The 27,200-nt window shown below is 36.4% G+C and overlaps 2 protein-coding genes across 2 annotated transcripts in view; both read right to left on the minus strand.

Annotated features, from left to right (window-relative positions):
* Timeout (circadian regulator timeout) overlaps positions 1–19,924 on the minus strand; it is a 216,397-nt gene extending 196,473 nt beyond the window's left edge. The window contains exons 1-8 of the mRNA XM_076773557.1: positions 19,792–19,924; positions 17,473–17,732; positions 17,063–17,195; positions 16,836–16,990; positions 14,698–14,831; positions 14,469–14,619; positions 14,297–14,377; positions 8,521–8,618 (exon numbers count right to left, since the gene is read on the minus strand). Of these exons, the coding sequence (XP_076629672.1) occupies positions 8,521–8,618; positions 14,297–14,377; positions 14,469–14,619; positions 14,698–14,831; positions 16,836–16,990; positions 17,063–17,195; positions 17,473–17,732; positions 19,792–19,872 (1,093 nt within the window). The 5' untranslated portion in view covers positions 19,873–19,924. The remainder of the gene's footprint in view (positions 1–8,520; positions 8,619–14,296; positions 14,378–14,468; positions 14,620–14,697; positions 14,832–16,835; positions 16,991–17,062; positions 17,196–17,472; positions 17,733–19,791) is intronic.
* A 963-nt stretch (positions 19,925–20,887) lies between these two features.
* LOC143345667 (protein timeless homolog) lies at positions 20,888–23,033 on the minus strand. The gene is made up of 7 exons (XM_076773030.1): positions 22,940–23,033; positions 22,669–22,822; positions 22,415–22,595; positions 22,211–22,342; positions 22,049–22,144; positions 21,608–21,771; positions 20,888–20,969 (listed from the first exon to the last, which is right to left on the minus strand). The coding sequence occupies exons 1-7, from the start codon at positions 23,031–23,033 to the stop codon at positions 20,957–20,959; spliced, it is 834 nt and encodes a 277-aa protein (XP_076629145.1). The 3' UTR covers positions 20,888–20,956.
* Between the last annotated feature and the right edge of the window lie 4,167 nt (positions 23,034–27,200).

Consider the following 27,200-nt stretch of genomic DNA (forward strand, 5'->3'; position numbering starts at 1 on the left):
AATAACAAAAAATTCGATGCAAAAAACTTTATTACAGTATCTATTTTCGTTTCTTTGGAAAAAATCTGCAAAGAACGGCCATTTTTCGACCGTCCAAACCAGAACCTCCCCTTAGGCCATGCTACGAGGAAAATATACATGAAGTGTGAAAACATGGAAAAAGAAGCTGTAGAACGCGATAAAAAAGGAACGAACGATAGAGAATCGGTGGAGTGCTCGTCGACACGTTAATGGTTATAGATCGTTACCGGAAAGACTTGCTGTGCCATCCACGCGAGAGGAAGTGGCTGGAAAAGAAACATTAATGCTACGATTGTCTCCTCGATACCTGAACATCGGCAAATATCGATTCGAAGAGCTCTTTGAACGCGTTATCCTTGCTTCATGAGACGGCACTCAGGCTTGGTATACCGCGATTATTCGAGAAAGAGCTGATAAATCCTGACAACCACTTCTAATTAAGTGTACGTTCAAACACCAATGAAATTCAAGTCGAAATTAGTGATATGAAAAGGAGAAAATTTTCGTGTGAATGACAATCGAGTCTAGATTAATTTTAAAAGATATTTTAAACTCAGTAAATTAAATTAAAATAGTATAAATTAGAAATATCAAAATATAGACTGGGCACGTTCTGGAAGTTTTAAACAAATTACAGTGGAACTCTGTTTCAGATTATTTTCGAAATTTAAAGCTTACATCTAATTTTTTAAATGAAATCAGACATTTCATACTTCATTTTGATACCAAATATTTAATACCTCGTAAACCATTGCCTCTGTTATGCTAAAACCATGAATGTGCAATTCAGTGAATTCTGAAATTAGAAATTCTAGCATTACTAAACCGAATAACAAATCATACTCGTGAATGAAGCTTAAACAACAATCGCTATTGTTAGCTAGCGTACACGTCTACGGTTTTAGCATAGAATTAGGAACAAAAGGTTAAAATTTCCGTAAAAAAAGTAGTTGCATTCGAAGAAAATATACGTGAGTTTTAAATCCAACTTTCATTCTTATCGAGACATTGAAATATGGAACTTTATCAGTTTCCCGATGATATTATCGCAATTTTGTGTTCATCTTAAACGAATATACTACGTTAGAAGAGGAAAGGGCTAGAAATAAAAATGATCAGTAAGTACCTAACCAGTTTGCTTCGAAATGCTTTTGAAAGAAGACAGTTCACGAACGGATCCAAGTTCGTGTCACTGCCAGAACTATTCGTCGTTTGAGGATTAATCAGAGGAAGACGAATACTCGAAGCCGATTCCACGTAAATTGGTGCAAGGGTCGTTGTTTGGGTGCGTAGGAGAAGCGTCAAGATGACGCAGGGATGTAGACATACGGTAGCGATCATCCGGCCGAATAGAGGATGTAAATTTCCGTCTGTGCTTCGCTTCGAGCACCTCGAACCGACTATTCGATTCGGCCACTGTTCGTCGAGCGGTATACTGCGCAGTCAAACGTGTTACTGCAAAACTGGAGTAGTTTCTATCGAGAAACAGTCGCGAGAAACCAAATATTTGTACTCGCTAATATCACTTAACGATAAACTGGTTGCAACGGGTGTAGATGATAGATCACGCCGTACCGAAAATATGACAGATCGCCGATACCGATTCGAAAAATGAAAAAAAAAAGGAATAAACAAACGTCAATCCGTCGTCATAAATAATGGAGTGTATAAATAAAACAGAACAAACTACGGGGAATAAATAATACACGAAATATCGTTAATCATTTCTTCCATTCGATTCGTAAATAACGTTTCTATTTTGCACTTAGAAAGTAAAATATTGCAAATTCGGTCGCCGGTATTCCGTACTTTCTAAGCAACTCGCGGAAACCTTTTACGATTTTATATTTCTTGAAAGCACTTTCGAAACCACTTTTCCACCTCACTAACGTACCATACTGATCTCGTTTCCTCGGAGTACTTTTGATGCAACGAGAAATGCTCTTCGAAGTTATGACTCTCAGACGATTACATATAGAGAAACGATACTGCAACGTTAATAATCGAAATAAAGGTATCTTCTCGAAGAATAAAAGACATTGCAAATAATGCTCAACAGAATTTCCATCAAATTTTTAAATATTTTATTGATATAATGGCAATACACAAATTTCAACGTATGTTTCGTAAGAAGAATAACTGTATTAGGTATGCTTCAGGCGTGTTGTCATCAAAACGCAATTCTTAGCACGACCAAATCGTTATTTCGTACACGTAGAAGCCCTACACGAAAGCGCTGACCATAGGTGGTTTCGAAGGGATGAAAGTCCGATGGAAGAAGAAACAAATAAACGAGCTTATTTCGATGGAAGAACGCCACTCACTTTTCCGTTTGCATGCGCTGGAAACAAAATTCAAATTGTGAGATATTACGTGTAACGCGAAGAACAAAAAGGTGCAAAAAGATCGTAAAATATCTTGTCCGAAGACACTAAGTTATGGACCATAAAACCTAGTAAGAATGGAAACAGGATGAATAGGAATGGCGGACATATGGTAGGGATCGTTCCTAACGGAGCACGATGTAAATTTCATGTTGCTCCGACCTAAGGTACGGACGAGACTTCCAATTCGGTCTTCATTCATCAAACCTTCGATCTCGAGTAGAGAAAAAGACTTACGGACTCTCTATTCTGACGCATCCATCAACTATTCAGCCCAACAAGTTAGAATCGTACGAGAATGAGAGATAAATTGCACCGTAGAAGTGCGCGTTTTCCTTTTTTGTAGCGTCATACTTCACGCAAAAGGATCAGTCGATGAAATATATACCTGGTACGGATAACTGAACATCGCTACAGTACTAATAGGACACAAATAAATAAAACCCAGTCGAAAGACTCGAAAGTATCCGACGCTATCAATCATTGATTATGTATAAACAGGTTTGACAAGATTTCAGTGGGTACGAAACGGTCATCTTTCCACGAAGTATGCATTCTCTCGGTGAATTTTGGTCAGATTGATTGGTATGGTAGCCACTGGCAAACGACGCTTTGAAGTTCCCAAGTTTCCTCGAACTCTTACAATGAATAAATTCTAATACTTATGAACTTTTGAATATCATTACTGCTATTAGGAATACCGGGGGTCTCGCTCCTGGGAGATTTATGCAAATAATAGACTCCATTTATAAAGAAAAACCCAGGAGGAAACGTTTTTACAATCAATTATACTTGGGCCAAGAAGAGTTCTTAAGCATTTGATTCTCCATAAATCGAAGAAGATGAGAAATAACGAGGAATTCAATTATTAAATATTTATATTTTGATTACATTATATATTTTACTAATATATAAGAACTAGATCAGTGAATAATTTAAAAAGAAATCAATAATTTCGTAACAAAAACATAAGCATATTTGTATTCTAGCACGTACTATAAAGTACGAGCATTACCTTGCAACTTTGTAATAAAATGACAAAATAACGACTACCTTTTCTCGACGTAAGCGGAACATTTATCTCGGTAGAGGAAGCAAAAAAATACCGAGTCTATCTTGTGAAATATTTTGCGATTTTTGCGGCATGTTTTATCAACGCGAAACAGACGCTCCATTATGCACGTAGAATGCAAAGCCATCGAGATGCAAAATACAACCGACGGCGTGCATAAATACAACAAACTCGTAGACTCGTCGCGGAATTAGCTGATCTCGACTGAGTTCGTTAAAAGCGCGGAAAAAAAATATACAAAACAGAAAAATGCGCGATTCTGATACACAGTTGCAACTTCGATGCAGCATGTTGCTATTTCTCTTACCGCTCCGTACATTTGATCCATTTTTCTAGTTTTTATCGACGCGTCAAGAACAGCAATTCCCACAATGCACAGGACAACGTAAAAGAAAAACAGTGTACTCGTGTCTACCGAATATATTTTTGACACTTTAACGTTACGGAGAAACGGTTCGTATAAAAATGATTTGAAACAGAACTTCACGTAACAAAAAGAATTCCTCTACGGGCAAAAGTGTTAACAAAAATTTGGACAGAAATTGTAATGTTTAGCTAATTTTACAGAACGTATATAAATATCTATTTATAATTAACATTAACTATTAACACTAAATTTTCCAGCACTTCACATATACCCATACCTACCATGACCGGTCAAACGACCAGTCTTTCTTCTTCTCTTTCACAAGGCAATGTACTTCTAATTTTTGCATTATGTGTACAGAAAATTGTTTTTTGATGTTTATTCGTAAAATATCCTTCTCTTTTATATTAAAAAATTTTTTAATTTTCATCGGATAGAAGATAAAACGCCCTTGAAAACGAATTTGGTTCTGAGTCGATACCGTAGTTAGTTCTAGAGAGAACAACTATTTAAGAAAAAGTGCTGGCTAGTAATTACGCAAACATCCTATATTTAAATTAATTTTCAATTAAATAAACAATTTATGGTCCAGTTTTATCGTACGCTAGTCGTACGATCAGTAGGAAACACTGAAACTTCTTTGGGTATGTAGAGTCAAAGTAAATGTTAAAATAAACATAGAAGACAACATAAATAATAATAGTTGATATGGTCATTAGATAGGGGATGAAATGCCCTTTAAAATGAGCGTTCGAACAAGTCGATAGCTTAATTAGTTCCGGAGATATAGCGATTTTAGTTTCAAGTCGATGCGGTGGCTAGTTTCGGAGATAGGGCGTGTTTACGCGCGCGAGTTCATTCATCTCGCGCGCGTGACACTAGTAAACAGTGCGTAGTAATTTCTTGGAAATACTACGCCGGAACTGGGTCACGATAGTCACGTACGCGAGGTAGGTCAGCACCACGCACGTGCGACAAGGAGGTCCGACTCCGCTAGACGAAGACAGAGATAGTCGAATTAAAAAAATTACCTTTTACATAAATTACGATATCTCCGAAACGAAAAGTCGGATCGTCAAAAACCAAAAACCATTTTAAAGAGGAAGCCTTGCCGCCGCTAACAATGGCTCAATAATGGACAAAACACTAGTAGTTTCGGAACTGCACGCGTCTAAACTTTTAGTATTTTTAGTACGCGTTAATAGGCTATTATACGCGAGCCGGACAGTGAGACAGGCGAATTAAGAAAAATTATCTTTTACATAAATTACGATATCTCCGAAACGAAAAGTCGGATCGTCAAAAACCAAAAACCATTTTAAAGAGGAAGCTTTGCCGCTTCTAAGGATGGCTTATTTATAAATAAAACGGTAGTAATTTCGAAACTGCACGCGTCTAAAGTTTTAGTATTTTTAATACGCGTTGTTAGACTATTCTAAGACAGTGGAAACTGAAGATTTTGTTCTTTCATATTTGCTATATATTTCCTATTAATGTAGGAAGCTAACCAGAATCTGGTACCAAATTTTGTCCAGTTTTTTTACAGAAAAATATAAATCATTCAACCAATCATATTACCGATCGTGGTAGGCAAGACGGACCACATATTTTTCTCTGAAAACAAACAATAAGAATAGAAGTGAATATTGTAAAATTAATTGTACGTATACTATAAGAAAAGTCGTGAAGTTAAATGACGCTAAAGTAATATTGCGTGTTAGAAATTCATTTGACCGGTCACGGTAGGTTTAGTGTTAAAATAAGAAGTAGGAACGGTATAAAAATTTTTTATTTCGTATTGTTCAATTTTATCATTATTGGCGCGAAAAACATGGTTTATTTTACGTTGAAATACTTGAAACTAATTTCCACTAAGATGCATTATTATCGCAGGACGAAACACGAAGGACAAAGCCGAAATCAAATGCCCCGGCACACGCTATTGAATCGTTCGCAATACTGTGGCCATTGTGACGCCCGTTAATAAACATAGATAAATACATTCCGGAAGGCTGGAACGTCATGAAATCTCGGAGCTATACAGCATAGTTATCCATACATAAATTAGAGGCGCGAAATGAATGCCGAGGGAGTGTTTAATTAAATTTGTGTCGTGATGTACGTTGCCAGTTATTACAAACCGCTCCCGCGGGAATTACCGTTGAGTAAAATTACGTGTTTATAAGTTTTTCCCTTCTTAATATATCCATAGCGGGAGCATCTGGTAGCGTGTTAATTCGTTCTGACAGAAATTTAAGGAGAAACGGAGGGGAGGGACAGAAAAACAGAGAAGAGAATATTGGAATACGTCGACTGTAGAAGCTTTTATCGACGGCTGACGGCGATTACCGTGAAATTTCAAGCGTACCGGTAAATAAATGAACGGCCGTATATATTTCATTGCGGTGAATTGTCGTACTTGAGCCATTCCCATTAATCCAGCGTATCTATTCATCATAGAGCACCGTGCGTGAGATACTCGTTCGAGCGTGCGATCGTGTGTACGTAGATCAAGAGCGAGCGCAGATCGTGAAAAACACGCAGGATCGAAGGTTTACAAGAACGACCGAGGAGATTTCATTCGACAAAATATTTCAGCGACAGTATAAAAAAAAAAGCGCCGCGGCTTTTAATCTACTCGGCGGTTAGTTTCGAATTTTCCGCGAATTAAATTAGACGGCTTATTACTTTCAGGTAGCAATGTAATAAGAGACTTTCCACGTTATAATCGCACACCGCCAAAAGCGGCGTCCGAGAGTTTCTCACGGGGCTGTGTGTACAGAGAATATAATTTTCTCGATAAATTCAAGTTACACAGGCAATCCCCACGGGTGGATGGGGGTAGAGGCAAAAAGTACTAACGGCCAGTGCTTTGAAAGTACGAAGTTTTAACTTTATCTCAAGCTGCCTACCGGAGATTGCAAATATATGTCGTCTCATTTCCTAGAATCTCATTAGCGTGATATTTTTTAGAATTTAATTTAAACGATCTTCGAGATGGTACGGAATTATTCAAGGGATTAAGTTTTCTCTTGCATGGGCGATTTACCGTAACTGAAATTCTATAGTGTATTAAGAATTTACGCAATGTAACGCGAAGGAAATCGTACGACGTATAGTATAAATAACTCGAGTTGGGGATACCTTCGATTCCTTTTAAAAATTAAATAAAATTCTGTGCGCTGTACAATTTTAATATTATGAAAATTTGTTGAGCGTAGACAGTAGAAAATCGATGGACTGATCTCAAACAAATCGTAAACAAATTTCGTGCACTTCAGTACATCATTCAAATCAGGGATGAATAGAAGTTTTATTTAGATGTAAATTTCGAATAATGAATACCAAATAAACATTATACTCGTTACTTGTAAATAATTCACAGTAAGCAAATAAAACTGCAAGTATTAAATTGAATACAAGATTAGAACCAACTCTCGTATCATCTTTGCAGCGAAATGCATCAAACTACCGCGTTGAAACGCGCATAAAAGCCTCTGGGTTTTATGTCAGAATTAAGTGCTTGGTATTTACGAACACAGCGAAGACAACTTTGTTGATAAAATTTCTTTCTGTGTAGTACTTCGTACTTAACTCGACAGAAAAACAAAGTGTTTCTCAATCGTTTCACTACGGCAGATGAAAAGTGGAGTTTTTTTTACAAAACTAGAGTGCGTAAAAGTGTTTACATTGTGCCAGGAGAGCCATTAACGCCACTAACAAAAGGTACCGTGAACCGAAAAAAAATTCAAGCTGAGTTGGTGGGATCACAAAGGATTGCTGTATCATGGACTCTTGAAACCAGATAAAACTGCTGATGTCAAGCGTTATTGGCTCCGATTGGACAATTTAAAGATAGTAATTCAATAGAAACGTCTAATATTGGTTAACAGGGGAGGCATCGCCCTTTTTATGACGGCATTCAACCGCACATCGAACAAAAAACACTGCAAACTCTGAACAGGTTTTATTGGGAGATAATTCTTCATCTACCAGACTCCACGAGTCTTGTGCCAACAGATTATCACCTGTTCACGTTTCTTCGAAACTTTTGGAAAATTAATGAGTTTACTTTAAAAGAAGCTGTCTAAATATCACTTTCAAATTCCATTACATTCAAGGATAACAAATTTTTCCCGGGAAGACGTGATACATTACTCAGCATATGATAATTGTAAATAACGATGAAAATTATATACAATATCGTCGAATAAGTTATCTAAATATCAATGTTTCTTGAAAAAATAAAAACAAAGAAACTATTCTAATATTTTTAACAAAATACTATGAATAAAATTTATTTTAAACTGAAATAAGTGATTTATACAGTCTTGTTTGAGATGCTAGAGATAACGATTGAATGAATTATCGTAAATTCATATTGAAGGTTTTCCAATTGTCGGGCCAAAGAAAGTATCGACTTGGAGGAACTTCTCCGATAAAGAAAATTTTTCTTTCACTTTGCTAGGTGATAATTAGTGGTAGAATTAAGCATAATACAAATAAACCCTGGACTTTGAACAGTGAATACAGATAATGTCAAAGAAAATTGAAACATATATAAAACTACACATAACAACATACATATATTGCAAATATACATAAAGATGCCATTAAGAAATTTGTTTAAAATAAATCTTGTATACGAAAATAAACCACTGTGAAAAAGTACTCACCACCCAAATCTGCAAAGAAGATTTCTCGTAGCGTCGCGAATTCTTCTTCAGGAGTACTGTCTGCTTTTCCGAAAGAATCATTTTCAGGCCAGACATCTCTGCAAAATGATTACAGAAAGTAAATTTTCACGTTTCTTTGAAAATCAATTATAAAAGATATTTAAACATTACGAAACGTTATTTCTATAATACTAATTCTGAAAAATGCATGGATCCAACGATTTTCCACCGACTGTCAACAAATAAAGCAAACAAAACGATACTTATTCATGGACCGATAAGTAATTAAAATTCAATCAGTATGATAATGAATGGAGTGTAAATATGTATGAGGGGCATGCAAATATTGCCAGCACTACAAGCACGAACATCGAAAAGCTACTGTAATGTGACTGTTAGATCATGTCCACTTCTCTGGTGGAATCGTGCATTCTGCAAATATGAGCTTTATACGAGGTCAAGTGTTTCAGGTAATAACAAAGTAGTGATTACACGAAGTGGCCTACATAATTGCGTGCTTCATTATGTTCTCGAGGCAAGAAAACAAAATAACGAAACTGGGGAAACACCTCTTGACATGAAAATTATATTTAGGCTCTAGCATCTCGTTCGTTGGCCAGAACACCACTCCACTTTTTCCTTCGTACAAATTCTTCAAAGCAACACCAAGAACTCCTATGCACTATCATTTTTACTCCTAACTAAAATGTAATACAGACAAGTTGTGAAAATGATTCGAAAACACTTTGAATACAGAGGACGTAGAATATTCAGCGGACACATGTCTGCTTGAAAAAATGGGTTACATATCACAAAACGAGATTAGTCCGATTAAACAAAGCTACCCAAATTAATGGCACGTGTTATTATCTTGAATAGCGTACGTAACCAAATGTAGAAGAGAGACGAGGAAGAACAGCGAACGGATAAATGGAAAACAGAAGGAGAGGTCCGAGTGGCAATCTGAATAGTTTTCGTAGAATGCTCCCTTGAGCATGAGAATTTCACCACGATCTACATCAACATCCAACTGTTCGCGTCAAGGGTTCACACCGCAACCTTCCATTCTTCCGTCTGCCTTCAGCCAACCGTCTACATCGCTAACGCCCACGCATAACGTTCGCGAAACGCCCACGTTCTAAAGCACCTAAATGTAGAAGATGTTGAAGTCAGTCTCGCGCGAAGGGAATGGATGCAAAGAGCGTCAGAAGAAAGATTCGCGAGCAAACGAGGGCACAGCTGCTTCGCGAACCACTTAAGTTTCATCGAATTTATTTCCGACACCGGTCTCCGGGGGAGCAAGTCCCTCATCGATGCTTTCCATCCAATGCTAATCTTAATTTCTGCAATTCACGAAAAAGTATGCTAATGTTTTCGATGGCTATCGCTAATGGACTCAGACTCGGAAGAGAATACAAGGAAAAAAGTACGAGATGCTACGATAACCTCGACGTTATTCAATTGTTGCAGAATGTGAATTGAAGAGACTCTCTTACTCTAATCCTCGAGTCACCGACATTATCATATTGAATCGTAATAGAAAATATGTAAAATGCAATTGTACGTATATTTAGGAGCTTTGAAAAAGATCTTCAATTTTACAATGATTAAAATAACTGACAATGTTATTGCTACTAACAATGGAAACAAAATGATTCTCGAAACTTTATCGGGAGACCTCGGTACAAGGCAGAATTATTGATTGCTTCGCGTGAGCCTTTCCTTTCGCAAAACCTTTTGCAATTTCATAAGATCCGAGAAGAACCGACCTGTTTCACGAAACTTCTATTCCCTGCGAGAATCCAAAAGCATCACGAACAGGAGAAAGTCGGTGTACGTGACCAGAGGACAAAGGTAAAATCACGTCTTCACCTTGGCGGAGCACTCATGAAAAAGAGTGTAGTTAATGGTGGACGATTCCTAACACTGTGCTAGATGGTGGGCCAGCTTTTCAGGAAGTCTCAGCCTGCCTTGAATTTTCATTAAAAAACTGCAGCACGTAGAAATATTCTGAAAGGTAGAGAGCTTCAAAGAGAGCGCCAGGACGGTGAAACGTGATTGAACACGAGGACGACGTTACGCCCATACAGAGAGTCTCCATTTTCTAGATGAACTTGGATTTATATTCGAGTGCTATTTTCCCGATTATACTCCGCAAAGAACGTAAACCGTCGCGATATAGTTAAACGCGTGATCATCGAGGATAGAGAGAAACTTTACGGCGATTTCAGATCTAGAACTCTCCAAATTTGCAATCTACAACGAAAGCTGAATGCGTTCTAATATAAAATCACTTTTATATTAATGCTTCAAAAACTTATTATTTAACGTTTATTAATTCCCAAAGAAAATTGTTTATTTATTGTATGTGCAATGACAGTTTCTCTAAATATTTTGTCGGTATCAAAGTAACCTTCTTGGGCAACAATATTTACGAACACGACGTTATATTGTAAAAAAAACGTATCGCCATAAGACGCCATTCGTCCTCCATACACAGAGAGAAGGCATCTAATCCGTGTATGGAGTTTGTCAGGTCGCAGGTCAGGAAAGTCTGGCTAGTTCCGAAAGTGCAAAATCCCTGAATTGAAGGAAGAATCCAATAAGCGGGTGGCAGAAGGGTGGAGGTACAGAAGAAGGGGAGCGCAGGGAAAGGGGAGGGTACGTGCTGTCCCCGGGGCAGAAGAAGTGGCTCGTACGGGGCCGCTACTGGTGGCTGTCTGAATAGAAATCCAGCACCATACAATCCCCATTATCCCTCGATTTGAAGTCCCGCGACAATGGAATCTCTCAGACGCGCCTCAACCGACCCTCCAATCCCGACGCTCGAACTAGCTCTTTTGCTAGACACGGAACGAATAATTTCGACGCGTCGATTCTCGCCCTTGACATCGGAAAGATATTCGAGACTGAGTTTATCTTTCAGTCGGAAATCTAGGCTCATCGATCGTATACGTCGACCTATATTACTGAAACGATACAAATTCGTAACAGGAAAGTATAAAAATAACGAAACAATGCATATTTCTATCAGAACGCAACGAAGGTTGCACGAACAACTTCACCCTACGTGTCTTTAACGGATAGGAAGCTTGTAATTTTTTTATCACGAATAAGATTTTCTTGAACACGCATCGAAGCAAACGCTGAACTTCAATCCCTTAATTACCCCGTTGACTCTGAGTTATTTAAGCCTGCATCGAAGTCAGCACACTTTACAGAACTAAACAGAGAGGTTTGAGTTGATATCCGAGCGATTGGAGTATTTGCTAAACAAACGAAACGCGATCATCAGAGGCTGACTCTCTCCTCGAAAGCACATTGTACGTTCTATATACATGAGGGGAAGTTTCGGGGAAAAGGAAATTCAAAACATTACATTGTTTACCGTAATATTACCGGATTACCATAAATGTGTTATTAATATCCCCTACTTTGAACCTACCACTATATGAGCCGCAGTCAACAGTCTGCTGCTTCCTTTTATCCTGTTATATGCACAAGGTCGGGACGAAGCAGATGCCTCCATTGTGTACCGGCCATGGCAAAGCTTACCCCATGAAATGGACGATGGAATATTACGAACAATCTACTAAAGTACCCCGTAGAAGTACTGTGATGAGGATACTGCCTAAAGAAAAATCTGCAGGAGGAGCTATAACTCTCCAGCTTTACGGGAAAGAGTGGCCACGATGAAACGGTTTTTTGTTTTGACAATATTACTTTAGCGACCTTGAACCGTGTGCAAACACCGGCGAAAATTTATTAATTTACGCGGTATCTTACTTAGTAGATTGCCGATATAGTACCGATACAAAATGTTCAATTTTCAAATCGTGACTGTTCAAACGTCAAAATAATTTCTGATCGTAAGATAATTTGATGGCAAATTAAATAAATATGAAAACCACTTTGAAGGAAAGCTCACAATCAAAATAACACTGCTTAAGTAACATTTCTTAAAGTAAATATCCTGTATAAAATCAGCCTAATAAAGGGTATTAATATTTGACAAGGAATAACGAAACGAAAAGCACGTTCGGTGCGGTATAATTTCTCGTGTTGGAGGAGTTTTGAAGATAAACCGAGTACAAAGAGCTCGTTCTCGCATCGACGGGTTCATCTCCAAAATATACCGCCCCCCACGAAACCATCGAAGTGACAAGTCAAACTATCAGGCAAAAGGACCGATGGGGTGGAACAGAGAAACAACTTGGCGGAGAGAAAAGACTCGTGGGTATATTTAGCCGTGGAACGCTTCAAAGGGACAAAGTTCAGTGTTACTAAAGGATCATTGAAATGAACATTGGATACATTACAAGAACGACGTATCTCTTTCAACTTTAATGCAACGTAAATAACGATGGACGTGTAAACACTTGGCTAACGGTTAATTAATTGGCTCCAAGTTCCCGACGAAATCGAACCCTAAAAAAAACTGTCGAATGTTCCGACAAAATAGACCAGTCCCTGTATAATTAGATGCAAACAGTGCACTTAAATGTGCGATAGGCAGTAACGAGGAACTTTCACTTCTGAACGTTCGATTCTTTGCTTTCAAACGAGTCACCGTCAATATTTTATTTGAAGTTTGGTACGCGATTGGTTATGCTGCCTTTATCGATCGCGCGACTTCATTGACTGTCTGTATGAATGGAACTCGCTGGAAAAGAAATAACTGTACGAGTATGCGATCTAATGAATATGCGATCTGCTACATATTTTTAATATATAAATGCTATAGTTTCTTTAATTTCACGCTGATGCATAATTTGAACGCAGTTAAGGTACATTTTACGCACATTGATCGCGCGTTCGCTTTTTAATACGTTTCATCGCCTACATTTCTTTGTTTGGTAAAAAGGAAGCTTTTACAAACCGTCTATACAGCGGCGCAGTCACTCCGAACCGTTCAGCTTTTATCGTTGACGCGTATTCCACTCGACCGCAAAAAAGGCAGAGATCGGTAACAAAAGAAAAGAGCGAACAGTGGTTCACTGAATGCGTTTGAAACACTTTTCGCAGTGAATTATAGCACATAAATCAGCAATTAAACATTCGCTGGCCCGCGTCGAATCAAATACGAAGGTATTCATCCATACATGACCTGTCATTAACCCGAGTACTATTTTCAGCATCGAGGGTTGCATTCACAGTTCTGCGTAAACGACACTTTTAACTCCAAGCATTCATATCTACTAACTAGTGAGAAAAATTGCTTTCCATCCATATCGATTTAGATATGGAAGACGCGTACTGGTCAAACATACGTATCATCGAATACTTTTTAAAACTCTTTCAATATTTCACCAATCGAGAACATTTAAACTATAAAATTTCTGAGGGCAACGATGACAGAGCATAAACATATGTAAATACAAGACTTATCAAAACCTAAAATACTACGCATTTTAAAGCCATAAATGAAGTATTATGTACAGCATCAGATTGCACAAATATTACTGTACCTTCGAACAGTTTATAAAACAATTTATCCATTCGCCATTACAAGGTAATAGCTGGTTTGTTACAAACGACAAAGGACCCGTTTCAAGTGACAATCGACATTACAAACAAGTCCGCAGTTCAAAGGAGAATGCTACTCGTTAACCATGCACCTTACACAACAATGCATCACTTTGCTCTTAGATGTTATTTTCAAAATAAATATTATGACATCTTTGTAGACATCAGCTTCATTACCGGAGGTACCGAACACTTCGAGATAAAAGCAAGCTTCTGTAGATTGAATTTTCAAAATAAACAGTATTCTTACCTCGCTGAACGAATGAGGCCAATAGCTTGTTCGAAATCCTTCGTCCGCAGTAGTTTTTGAATTTTCTTCACAGCATCGACTCTGAAAACGAGAAAACATCGAACGTATTTCCCGTTTCAAAGTTTGGCTTGTCAGTTATGACAGAATTTACCGAAACAAACTGAACTCTTACTTTTGATCGTCTATCGGAACGTCCAATGTCGCATCAAATGGTACAACTTCCGGTATTGTTCCGTCTCGCATTACTGCAGATAACTGAGGGCCAATATTAACCCATCGATCCTCTGCACTTTGAGGAGTCGGTTGCTCTTTCTGTACAGTTTCTATTCACGTTTGAGATTAAGAAATGTACTGATATTCTCGATTATCATTTGACGCACGAAAAAAACACTGATTCTTACTTTTTTTATTTCCCCTCTTGTGCGATCTATGCTTCGCTTTCTGAACCACTATGTTACGAGCGTTTCTTCCGCAATACACACCCAACATTTTCAAAAAGATGTGTACCGTTGTGATGAGATCGGTCAAATATTGTCTACAAAAGTACAGACGACGATACTTGTCACAGAATTCGTGTACAGTAAGAAACTGAAACAATTCTATTAATCTATAGAATCTCTTTAGAAGTCCGAAAGTCGTTTCGTATCGAGCAATGCTTGTCAGAGAATTAATACAGTCCTGACATATATACAGTTTCAAAATGGTAACATCACCAGCGAAGTTTAGTGCACCCGTCAAGTCCTGTTTTCGTCACCGTCACTAAGATGTCACAGTAGCGGCGATATCGCGGCGCGGTGCACCGGCCTTACATTTCCGTAGTGGAAATCCTTGCAAAACCCGTCAAACTCGCGGAAAGTTGAACGCCCGCCGCCTTTTCCCATTTCGCCAGCCGGAAGGTCGATAAAAGTTGTTTATTCCACCAAGAAGCGCAAAAGAAGAGAGAGGAACCAGACAAGAGGGAAAAATGCAAAAGGAAGAGGAGAAGCATTAAAGAACCGAGGAAGGAGATGCTGGGTAGCTGGCACGTTGTTCAAACCGATTGATTTGAAACTGAATCAATCTGTCCGCGGTGGATAAAACTTTTAACAAATAGTTTTTCATTTTCCACTGTTATCCGTTCAATAAGCAGATGCTCGGACCAGGGGACAATAGTTGGACACGAAACCTTTCGCAATGATTACCTTACGTTGCCTTCGCGCCAGAAATATGTCATAGAACGTTTAAGAGCGATGCTTTCAATTTGGGGACTTTTTAATTTTCAACAACTGAGAGACGGGGCTCTGACGTTCGGTCACTGCACTTTGAAAACTCAATTTTGTTACTGTCTTCGTACTCCACGAGCCGCTTGAAACTTATTAATTACTTTCACCAAAGTGCAACTGTCGTGCAATTTTAGTTACTGCGAGTTATATCTTTGATTAATAACAAGCTGTGCTAGTATACGTGTCAAAGTAACGTCTGCGAAGTTGATGAAAAACTTGGCAATTTAATCGAAATAATCGATACCCGTTGACTGGAAATATTTGAAAACTGACGTTGATCAACAAGCTCTCGTACTTCAACTTTTACGTACTGATAAATACATATATTCTATGTTAGTATAAATAACATAGAAATTGCTACAAAAATATGAACTTGCACGACATACGTCCCTTTTCAAGTTGCGACGAAGTTATCCTACCACTTTCTGGAATAGAGACCTGGAAACGTTAAAAAAATGTTCTTCCAAGAGTATTATAACAGTACACAAATATTATCACGTCAACGAGTGAAATCGTTCTTGATTTTCTAAAGACGTGAGCTAAACTGGCTCTTCAGCTGTTGTGGAAAATTCGTAATCTACCGTCGAGTTTATTGTCAACGGAAGTTTCTGAACCTTAATAGAAAGTTCTTTATGGGGGAGAATTTTTCTAACAATTGAGTGGTCTGGTTTTTATTAGCAGCGCGGTTAAGTAGGGTTTAGCTGACCAAAGGCGTGCAACACGCGTTCACCCGACTCCCCGGTCCTTAACGATTTTACGACATTCCATAAAATGAAATGACTTTCCGCGGCAGGTCGCTGAATTTGTCTCAAGGAAGGCTACCAGATCATGAATAAAGAAATATAGAGTTCCATTTTAAGAAATTAACTTGAAGATTCCGCCACTACTGTGGAAAAATTAATTTCCTTGTTCATAAAAAATTACTTTTGAAAGAACATTTTATTGCGTGCTCTTAGTTCCTCGTAAGATATTTCAACGTGCTCAGACAAAGCAGACATGGGTACGAAACGCACCCGACAATTAAATGTTAACTCACTTTCACTGTTTCTCTCTATCGTCCCCAATGTAAACAACAACTAGCGAACCGGAATAATCAAAGCGACTAGTTTTGTCTACCTCCCTTGGAAGTTGCAACAACTCAGTCCCGTCCGAGTTGTAACTTGCAAGGGATTACTGTCCTTGTTATTACATTAGTATCGTTCCAATTTAATAAATTCTTCGCTTAGTTTGCTTTAAATAGTTTTTCTACCCATTATAACAAGTCATGTTATACAAACCGTGACATTTTAAGTTCGTCGAAACCGAGAAGCTGAGAAAGAATCGTTTCTCGATATTCTGGAACGTAAAATATGTTGCTCTTAATGACTTTACTGGATTCTCGAACACCGTGATCTTTGCTTTGATCCATCGCCATTAAAGTGTGCAGAAGTTCCTGAAAGAGTAAAAACGCGTATTTCCTTTCGCCGATCGCACAAAAGCGAATATCGACAATCGTGTTTCTCACCTGATACGCTTTTAATGCTAGATGTAATCTATACGACCAAACTGGGATTCTTTTTTTATCGGTCATCATCATCTCATAGTATTGTTCCATCTGTCTTTGCACCACGTGAAATACTTCTGTAGATATTGTTTCGCTGCAGAGTAGCATTTTATCGTGACATAAAGTAAAGATGTTGCATTACGAATAAATTATTTAAATCTTGCCGATAAATATTATTTAACGCAAAGTATATAAAACGTGTACTGAGAGTACTTAATTAGAAAATGGTCCCTTTGGACACGAATCTAACGAAAGCGACGATGCGTAAAACGAGTTTGAAAACTATCTCCCTTTGCTTCTTTTAACATCTACTCTACGAAGATGAGCCTTTTTCTATCGAAAAAAAAAATGAAGAAGTTACGACGACTCACCTCACATATTTTACCTCGAACTTGTAATGGCGATTGAACTCCATGAAGAAACGCAAAGCCCAAAGATAGCAAGTCGTTTCGATTGGTTCAACTTGATTTCCACCGATGCAATGTCTTACGTATCTCATTACGGGATTGTAAGCAGCATTCAAGAATTCTACGCAGAATTCTTTCAAGAACAGTCTTACGCTTAGAGTGGATGTACGCTCACCCCTTGGGTCTGACATTGGTCGTCTATTTTTTGGTCTCGCTACTTTGGTCTACATTAAATTAGGATGATATTATTACGAGAATAAATTGATTACGTGTAATAAATTGACTTTTACTATAAAAATGGAATCACGCATTGTGGTACATTAAATTATTTAAAGAAAAGGAAGGAATATATTTCGTGCAATAATAATTACGTTATACCGAAATAGAGACAAACATATCCTACTGTCCGAATATTTTTGTTACTCACTTTAGGTAGGTAGTAGAACCCTATACGCAACGTAAGAGAAACGCTGATTGGGCGGCGCACAGACAGAATAAAAAAGATCACTTTTAGACAAATAAGTCAATAACTTCGTTTAATCAACGGATCACAGTTTGCTTTCATACCAACAAAATATTGGAACTTTCCTCGCAGTACTTTGGCAATAACTGAATGAAACTTTGCAGTCCATGAGGGATTGGTGCACTTAAAGTAGACAGACCATTCGATTCTAATTTTTGGTTGCGAGTTATTACTGGACTGAGAATTTTACACGTTTGTGATAAACGCTGGTATGCAAAATATTTCCAGAATACACTTCACAAATTAAATAAGGAGAAAAATCACGTTTCAAACTTTCATAGCTATCATAGTACGTTATAAAATGCAATATAATATTTGCAATTGAGGTCTGTCCTTCGATTCACGCGAGACCAAAGTCTAGAAAACATTTTCAACGACCCAGTAACGTAGATGTTAAAAAGTGCAACAAAATCAAGAACGTCGTGAGCGAACAAATACAGTTACCGCGATGGATGCAGGTTTCTCAGGGCCCGCATACGAATATGCGACAACTAGAGCGAAAAAGTGGCATAAGTAGAACAAGTGCTTTACGAATTTTCATTCATGAATAAAATTCAATTGTCGCGCGCAGTTCTGTCAATAGGGACAACGTCGAATGGAAGCTGATAATGCATCGTGAAAAAAAAATTTTATTTACGAACGGAGTTCATGAATCATAATCAATAACATTTATATAATGCACAGTTCGCTTTAAGAACTTGCACTAGTGGTCATAAAGCAAAGATTTAGCGCACTATCAATTACGCCGCAGGAAGTAAAAATATAACGGTCGTAAATTAGAAGCATTTAGTTCTGCATTAATGCTACCAGGGCTCGGTCTATTCAAATATTTCGCCACAAAAGAACTTCGAATACGTATTGTTATTCGAGTAATGAGGATTTATAGTCCACAACAGAATTTTCAAATATTACGAATACCCGGATACTTGATATGTGCACGAAACAGTAATTATGATTGCATGTATCATTTTGTAAGACATCGTTCAGGTGTATAGAAGTTTTAAGATTCGCGATTATCATACTATACCTGAACGTAGGAGAGGATTACAATGTTTGGAACACTTCTACTTACAAAATTCAAAAAAAAAATCGACCTCACGTTGCAATCATAAAAGCATTTGTGAAAATTCTTTCCAACGTAGCTCAAGGAATATCCTGCATAGTATAACGTTTGCAGAAGAATGACCCATTTTATTCGTTTGCGTAACAATTCTGTGAGAAGATAAAAGAGGAAACAAGGAGGGTCGAATTCCATAAAGGATACAACGGGAGTCAGTAATCACTTCAATTCAAATAGCCGACAGGCATGTGACTCGGTAGATTTATGACGGTCCATAATGAAACGAGCTACGTAGAAGCAAGCTAGGAAAAGTTTCTCTGTCCTCAAATACGGATGTTCTAAGGAGAAGACGGTAATAACGGTATAAGGGAGAAAAGGATCTCTTCGCAGTCGAGCTGAACATAGAAGACAGTGGAAAAGGAGAAATGTCCGCGAAAAGAACGTTGACCTAGTTTTAAATGCTTTAGCGCCATTAAGCACGGAGCCGGTTCTAATTACGCGAAAATAGCCCTAATTAACAGCCGTATTTTCATTCAAATCCACCTACCACCCATTCCCAGGTACTCATTACGAGGACTGCCGTCGGAAACCAAAGATTAATCGAATGAATCGTTTTCTGACCTAACACTTTGCATCATTCATCTCGACGAAATCAGCAGGTAAACGAAACAAAAAAAGGGTGTGCTTTCATACTAATTACCTTCTCTTGGCCGAAACTTAATTCCTCGATCTTCTGGTACGGTTTGTGACAGATCAGTTGATTATCTCCGATGGCTTTCATATTCTGAACGACGTAAGTACCTCCAAAACGCGAATGCCTAAACAGTAATTTAATTAAAGCCGTAACACTATCCTACAGCGCGAAACTTGATTCCCGCCTCGGTTTAGATCGAATCGTTAAACTAGAATCCAGAACTGCTGTATTATTTGTGATAATAGAAAACACAAAATGAATATTAAATTTCGAGAATGTAGAATCAGATATTTGAGATATTATTGAAACTTATTTTTTTTTAAATAAACACACGTTTAAAAATTGCAGAAAATATTCTACGCACAAATTCGGATATCTATGTTTAAAATGTACTATCTCATACAAAAATTCAAGAAAGCATTTAACGTACTCTGTTGAATGATTTAACTATCGAGAATTATGAAAATAAATAATTTTATAAAAAAAAATATTCTTCCACCGAAACCGTTCTTTGGAAATAAAAATCTTTCGCGCAAGGAAATGAATTCTAGGGTGAAAATTCAAAGTAAAAAGGCTAAGAAGATTAAATTTTCCATCTTCGCATATATCCAAATCAGTATGCATAGAGAATGTACTTGCTAGTAATTGAAAAAGAACTGATCATTCAAATCCAATTTCATCCATGACTTCTGAAAATCCAATCAATGGAATAGAAGAAGGCTGTCACTAGCAGTCTGCCAAACGTCGAGAGCGCAGTTTCTTGCCTAGAATTTTCCTTCGCAAGAACCCCGTTGTTAATATCTTATTTAGATTATCTCCGAACGACTGATCGTTTATGCGAACTACATCGAAACGATAATAAATTCAAATCTCGAACTAATTTATAACCAAGTATATTCTGTAAACTTAAGAGAAAATTACCAACGGGGATTGATGATAATCACAGAGATTTACAAATATTAAAAATTTTAAACAAATTCATATGAGAAGCAAGATTAAATAAGGTCCTTTCATCTTTTTATTTATAAACCATCGAACCTAAAACCCTAAACTGGTTCTTGCCCTGATGTCATTTTCCGTTGGAGTAGTTCATAGACTGGTTTATGAGTTGAGCGCAAAAAGGTTGATCTTTTTAGTGCTTTTGATCCTCTTTCAAGATACAAAAAGCTTTTTACAGGGAATAGCTGCGCGTAGCAAAAAGATTCGAATAATGTATAGTACAAGCATAAAACATGAGTTCTTTCGGACAAGTGGATAAAAGCTTCCATTCAAACAGTGCGTGGACTTAAAATTTAGGTCATATTCATTAGAAATAAAATACCACCACCACCTGAATGCTACTGTTACTTTTCCAAGAAATGCAGTACAATTATTTATATCTTCTTTTACGCGTATGTACATATCCGAATTTATATTTTGCACGTTAAAGCGAAACATACTCGCTGGTTCAGGGTAAATATGTCCCTGGTGTACAATACGTAAAAAACCGTGTATAAGTATGTGTTCAGTGTACAATTGAAATTAAGTGGTGTACACGCAACTACGAATAATTAGCGTTGCTCTAAACGCAACAGATATGTTACTTTTTATAATGTTATTCTATAACTCTAATAAAAATGTACATTTAAAATTTACAATTAAAAAAGTTAAATGAATATTGCCCTGTTTTTCCACAAGAATCGGGGTTCGAATGTTATTCCTTTTTCCCCGCAACATAATCATTTCATTCAAAATACATAAAGTGCAAAAAATATTTTCCATGTGTTTAAATTTAAGCAACGAAAAAATATGTAAAAGATACTTAGATAATTACTGAACTTACCGAACTCCTGCGTATTTTCTTATTCTATCCATTTTCTGTTGCCTCTCTTTTTGTCGAGCAGCTAAAAGTACTGCCTCGTCTCTTTCTTTTTCAGTTGTACTACGTTGCAAACCAGATGTTGCTAACTGACTTGCACTCTGGTCGCGTAGCATTAACGATATAATCTAGCACGATTTTATATAATTTATAAAAACCAACACCGTTCGTGCCATATATTGAGAAAATAAAAACATTACATTTGAAACAAACTATTTTTAGTCAATATGATAAAAATTGACGATGATTAGACTGAATTCTATTGTAAAATAAAAATTTTAAAAACAATTTATTACGAGTTAAATCGATAAAACCAAACAAGGAATAATATGTTAAAAAATGATCGAGCGTGTTCAAATTTTGATTACAATAAAAAATATTAATATCCGTTTATTCCCCACCTACCTCTACTACTTGTAAGTGGTAATTTTGTTCACTAGTATTACTGGCAATAAACAGTAACAAATCAACAATTCCTGATGCATTAAGAGCAAACAAAACCTAAAGACAAATATAAAAATAATCTTTTTTTTTATAAATAATAGCATACTATATGCAGTGCTATACCTGATCATGAACTGTAACATCTGTATCAACGCGTTTCTCATTTTCATCAGGAGGAATTTGTAATATGTTTCTAATGAAAACGAGGATTCTTTCAATAATCAAATTATCTTCCTCTCCTCTTTCTACATTATCCTACATAAATAAAAAAAAAACAGGAAATAATACATACATACCAGTTAGGTATTATGTATACTAAAAACTTACTAATTTAAGAATTTTACTCAAGCGATTGCTTAATGTTGTCCATACACGGTCATCAGTGAATGCTATTTTGTATGCTTGAGTATATGAAATAAGTTTCTGATATGTAGTACGTTCCAATTTATCAGTGGGCACACGCTCATTATAAATGAAGAAAATTGGACTTGTTAAATTAATGATCAACCTAATTATTTAGAAAATAATTTTTATGGAATAAAAAAGAAATACTTTCTAAATCTGTACAAGTTATTACTTGCCTCAATAATACATCCCAAAGTTCAAGTTTGTCGGTATGCTCGATAAAAATTTTAATAAGATCAGTTTCAAGTACCTTTGCTTGATAGAGAAACTGACGCACAGTATGACTATCATCATCTCTTCTTAAATACCTAATTAGGTCTTTTATGACCTCTACAATTAAAATGGAATTATCAATACCAAATAATTGGTTAAACAGTTTACAATCAAACAATTTATAAATACTATATGAAATACTTTACATTGATAATATATAATAAATAACCTCACCTAAGCAATATTTATCTAAGTAATATTTACTCCCATCATAATAACCAAGCGCAGCACATGTAGCTGTAAGCTCAGTAGAAAGATAATTGGACATTGCTACTTTATGTAAGACATAAACTACTTAATATGCAATGTAGCTTTATAAAATTTTAATTATCATTAATATGAATAACTTTTTAGATTACCTGCAATATAATAATCTTCCTAAAATAATAGTACAAATACAATTTCACGAATATAGATATTTAAAGGTTTATGAAACTCGCCTATTATTTAAAACGAAACAAAGTATTTAATAGATACACTATAACAATGATGCAATTTAAACAATAACTTAATAAAATTGTCAAGCGCAAACATTTGAAATCATAGCAACCGGCACGTGCGACGTTTGAGGTTAAGGTTACTTCATCGGTTAAAGCGTTTGAAAGTAAAATCATATTTACAATAATATTGGTACTCACGGCTATAACAGAAGTCAAAATCGAGACGTTATTGAATATTTTACACTATCACGTAAACTGCACAACACTTGTAACGTAATTAAAAAAAATTATACACAATACAGAAACGTCAAACGCAACAGGTGATAAAGAGTGCGCGGGAAATAGTTTGTCCCGCTTTTACGAAGTTGGCCGACAGAGTGCTTTTAACTTGTATCGAATCATGAATCAATCGATAATACTGTACAATTCGATTATCGAAATTCTGTCAGTGACATACTTCTTCACTTTGTCGGCGAACTCGTGGTGTGTAATTTTCAAATGTGCTCGAATTTATTTAAAGTTACCAGTGTTTCATGGAAATTCTTAATTGGAAAAATAATAACTGCAGTTCGTAAATGTTACGTTGGTAAGTAATCCAATATTTTTGTGTTAATCGTGGTGTATATTCTGAATGTTCTCGAACATTTGTTTGCATGCCAATGGCATCCCATATTTTCATTACTCTTTGGACAAGATCAAATGTATTGCATTTGAAGTAAAAACTAATATGGCTAACTACGAAATTTAGTTTCTAGTTAAAATTCAATAATTAAATATTTCCTTCAGAGACTAGGAAACATTCGTAACACGTTCATTTGAAAGTAGCAAAAATGCACCCTGGAATACTTTAACTGTATAACCTATCAAAGTAATTTGGTATCATGCATGTTTTTTAAGGTTTTCGTTTTTTACGCTTTACGTGTTCCACACATATATAAAAATATTAAAAAGTTATTAACATTTAAATTCAAAAATTTCAATTCGTTCTGGAAAAATTATTTTCGGTTGCGGGGGTCAATTACAATCATTTTTGGTGAATACACATACCTCCAAAATCTTATCCACTTTCGAGAAAAAAAATTGGGTAGGTGCTGAAATTTTTCGGCGAAAAAAAAATTTTTCAAATCATTCTAAAAAAATTATTTTCGGTTGCGGGGGTGAATTACAATCATTTTTGGTGAATAGACATACCCCCGAAATCCTACTCAGTTTCGAGAAAAAAATTCCTTACCGAAAATATAATTTCTGGCCAGAAATGTCTGCCCGAATTTTCATGCGAATCTTTAAAACGTCATAACTTCTGAATGGATTGGACGATTTTAATGTTTAAAAAAGCAAACTACGCGTATTTTGGTGGAGAATATGTACAAATCTCAAAAATATTCGAAAAGTTGGTCCTTGATCCCGCAAAATGAGGAAAACCCCATAAAAATGGTCCAATTTTCAAACAGCCATAACTCCTACAATAGAGAATATATTTCAATGAAACTTTTTCCTGAAGTAGGGCTCATGGGTACCTACAAAAAAGTATTAGACAACTTTTCTGTAGGGCGTCAAACAAAAATACTAAAAATGAAAAACGAATTTTGAAGAAAAATCGACAGGGGTGCCTAATTTTTTCGACGAAAAAAAAATTTTTCAAATCGTTCTAAAAAAATTATTTCTAGGTTCTGGGGTCAATTACAATTATTTTTAGTCATTAGACATACCCTCGAAATCCTACCCATTTTCGGGAAAAAAAATTCGAGACGGTGTGGAATTTTTCAACGGGGGAAAAAAAATTTGAAATCGTTTTGGAAAAATTATTTTCGTTTGCGGGGATCAATTACAATCCTTTTTGGTGAATAGACATACCCCCGAAATCTTGCGCATTTTCGAGAAAAAAAATTCAGTACGGACGAAACTTTAAACGTGAATAACTTTTTAACGAAGCCTCGGTCAACAAATTGGTATTCTTGAGTTTCGTCTTATTTTGGCCTCTAGAATCTCCCATTAAAATTTTTCCCAGGGGTGGCCGAACACCCTGTATAGGGTGTTTTATGAAAGTGGAACGTTCTGCATCTTCAAAACGGGTTATATTTAAAATTAATTGCATAAATGCAGTCACAAAATACAGTTGTTCTTTTTCTTTAATGGTACCTAACCTTCTATTATGCGCAAAAGGGTATTAAAATATTGTTTTTAACTATTAAAATAACATTATTAACAATGTAATTTTAATTCTAAAATTTTATCTATCTCACAAGTATTGGTCTTCGTTAATATAATACTTGAAAAATTTTTCCAAAATTATATATATGTATATTGTTTATATTATCTATCTTCTTCCGTAATTAATTATGTACGATATAACATTGCACCTATTTACTTCTTGTTTAATTAGAATATTTCTATGGCACTGTACATTACACTACTTCATGGTTTTGTATTGATTCGATGAAAAAAACGGAATCGATTCTTAATCAAGTTTCAAGAGACCCTAGCAGCTCTGAATGAATTTTATTGGAGGATGAATTGATTCGAGTTCAATTATTTCCTCCGAGCAGTTTTGTCGAGCTATGCAGAACGTTCTTAATCACTTCTCATTTATGACTAAGTACAAATATCTCCCAGTCCCTGTTGTTAATGACGACCTAATGTAATTTTAATATTACTCTAAACGGCGCTGTTACAGCCGGGTATAATAATGGCTCAAACAGAGATCTTCATTAATATCAAATTCAAATGAAAATTTATTATAAAACGTTCAAATCACGTACAGTTACTAATTTACATTTTACGACAAATATTATTTTCAAAATTACTTAAAATGTTGATTTCTACGATATATTTAAAAATCATCGAAATATTTTTGCTCTATAATTCATCGAAATACATAATACATATTACATATAGTTTGAGTTAAGGTAATTTTACTCTATTTACTTGATCGAACCAAATAATACACAGGTTCCTTGTCCAGATTATTTCATACAGTCGCGAGAGCAAAAATAAGAAAAAATCACTTTAATTTAACCGTACTGAAGTGTGTTCGTGAAATGTTTTTTATTGAGAGAGTCCACGGAAAGGTAAAGTTTGAGAAACACTACTCTAGGCAAGTGCTTACTTTATGAAGCGTTTCATTAATTACTTCGAAATCAACGCACTTTGAACTTGCATACATCAGAGGCGCCCGAAACTTTCCTTCGCTCGTAAAACTGAAAATCTCCGTCATTCTGGTAAAGCGATGAGCAAAAAAAAAAAACGGAAATCATCAGGTTGGCCTCGCGTATTTCTACCGGAAAATTTGTTTCGTCATGTTTGAAGCCTATTAAACCTTCGGTCAGGATTCGCTCGGTGGCTCTTTTTTTCTACGCGGACGACATGAAAGGGTCGCAAGGGGTCCATTATTTCACTATAATACCGAGAGTCGCGCTCCACGTCGAGCAAACTGCGGTAGATATTGTCCGCGAAGGGGGAAAATAAAGCCATAAATCCAATTTCGTTGCTAGACTATATGGGAAAAGGAAGCAGGGAGGATGGTAGGAATCTTCGCGGCAAGAATACAACGCAGAACAAAATCGAAAACGAAGCAAGGAGAATAGGGAAGAGAGAGATTTGTATTTGACGGCGCTGGGACAAACAGGCGCGGTGACTAATCAATAACCATCGGTCTTATCTGGGTCAATAGGTTATCGGCCATTTACTCTTTGATCCTCATCAGGACTCGTCTGTCCACTTCGTTACTCTCTCATCCCGTCTCCTCCCTTTGTGCTTGCCTTTCTTGTTCCTACCAAATGGACAAGCGTTGATTCGAATACAGCTGTCGATCGTTCTCGTCGTGTTCACGATAGCATACATGTTGTAAAAGTTCAAATAGCTTGAATAATACACAAACCACGCGGAAGCGCTTCGCACAACAAGCAATAAAATACTGCGGAAACCATATCGTGTACCACGATTAACAGTTCTTTGAAACTGTAGTGTCGTCTCAATTCTGGTACAAATATAGCAAC

The sequence above is a fragment of the Colletes latitarsis genome, chromosome 9 (assembly GCF_051014445.1).
Source record: "Colletes latitarsis isolate SP2378_abdomen chromosome 9, iyColLati1, whole genome shotgun sequence".
NCBI classification, from domain to species: Eukaryota; Metazoa; Arthropoda; class Insecta; order Hymenoptera; family Colletidae; genus Colletes; species Colletes latitarsis.

Coding starts and splice junctions, on each gene's coding strand:
- LOC143345667 (XM_076773030.1), bottom strand. CDS start 23,033: ATGTCCAATTATCTTTCTACTGAGCTTACAGCTACATGTGCTGCGCTT. Junction 22,343..22,414: donor TGAGTAAAATTCTTAAATTA/GTAAGTTTTTAG, acceptor TTATTTATGTAG/GATAATGTAGAAAGAGGAGA. Junction 22,145..22,210: donor ATGTTACAGTTCATGATCAG/GTATAGCACTGC, acceptor ATTTGTCTTTAG/GTTTTGTTTGCTCTTAATGC.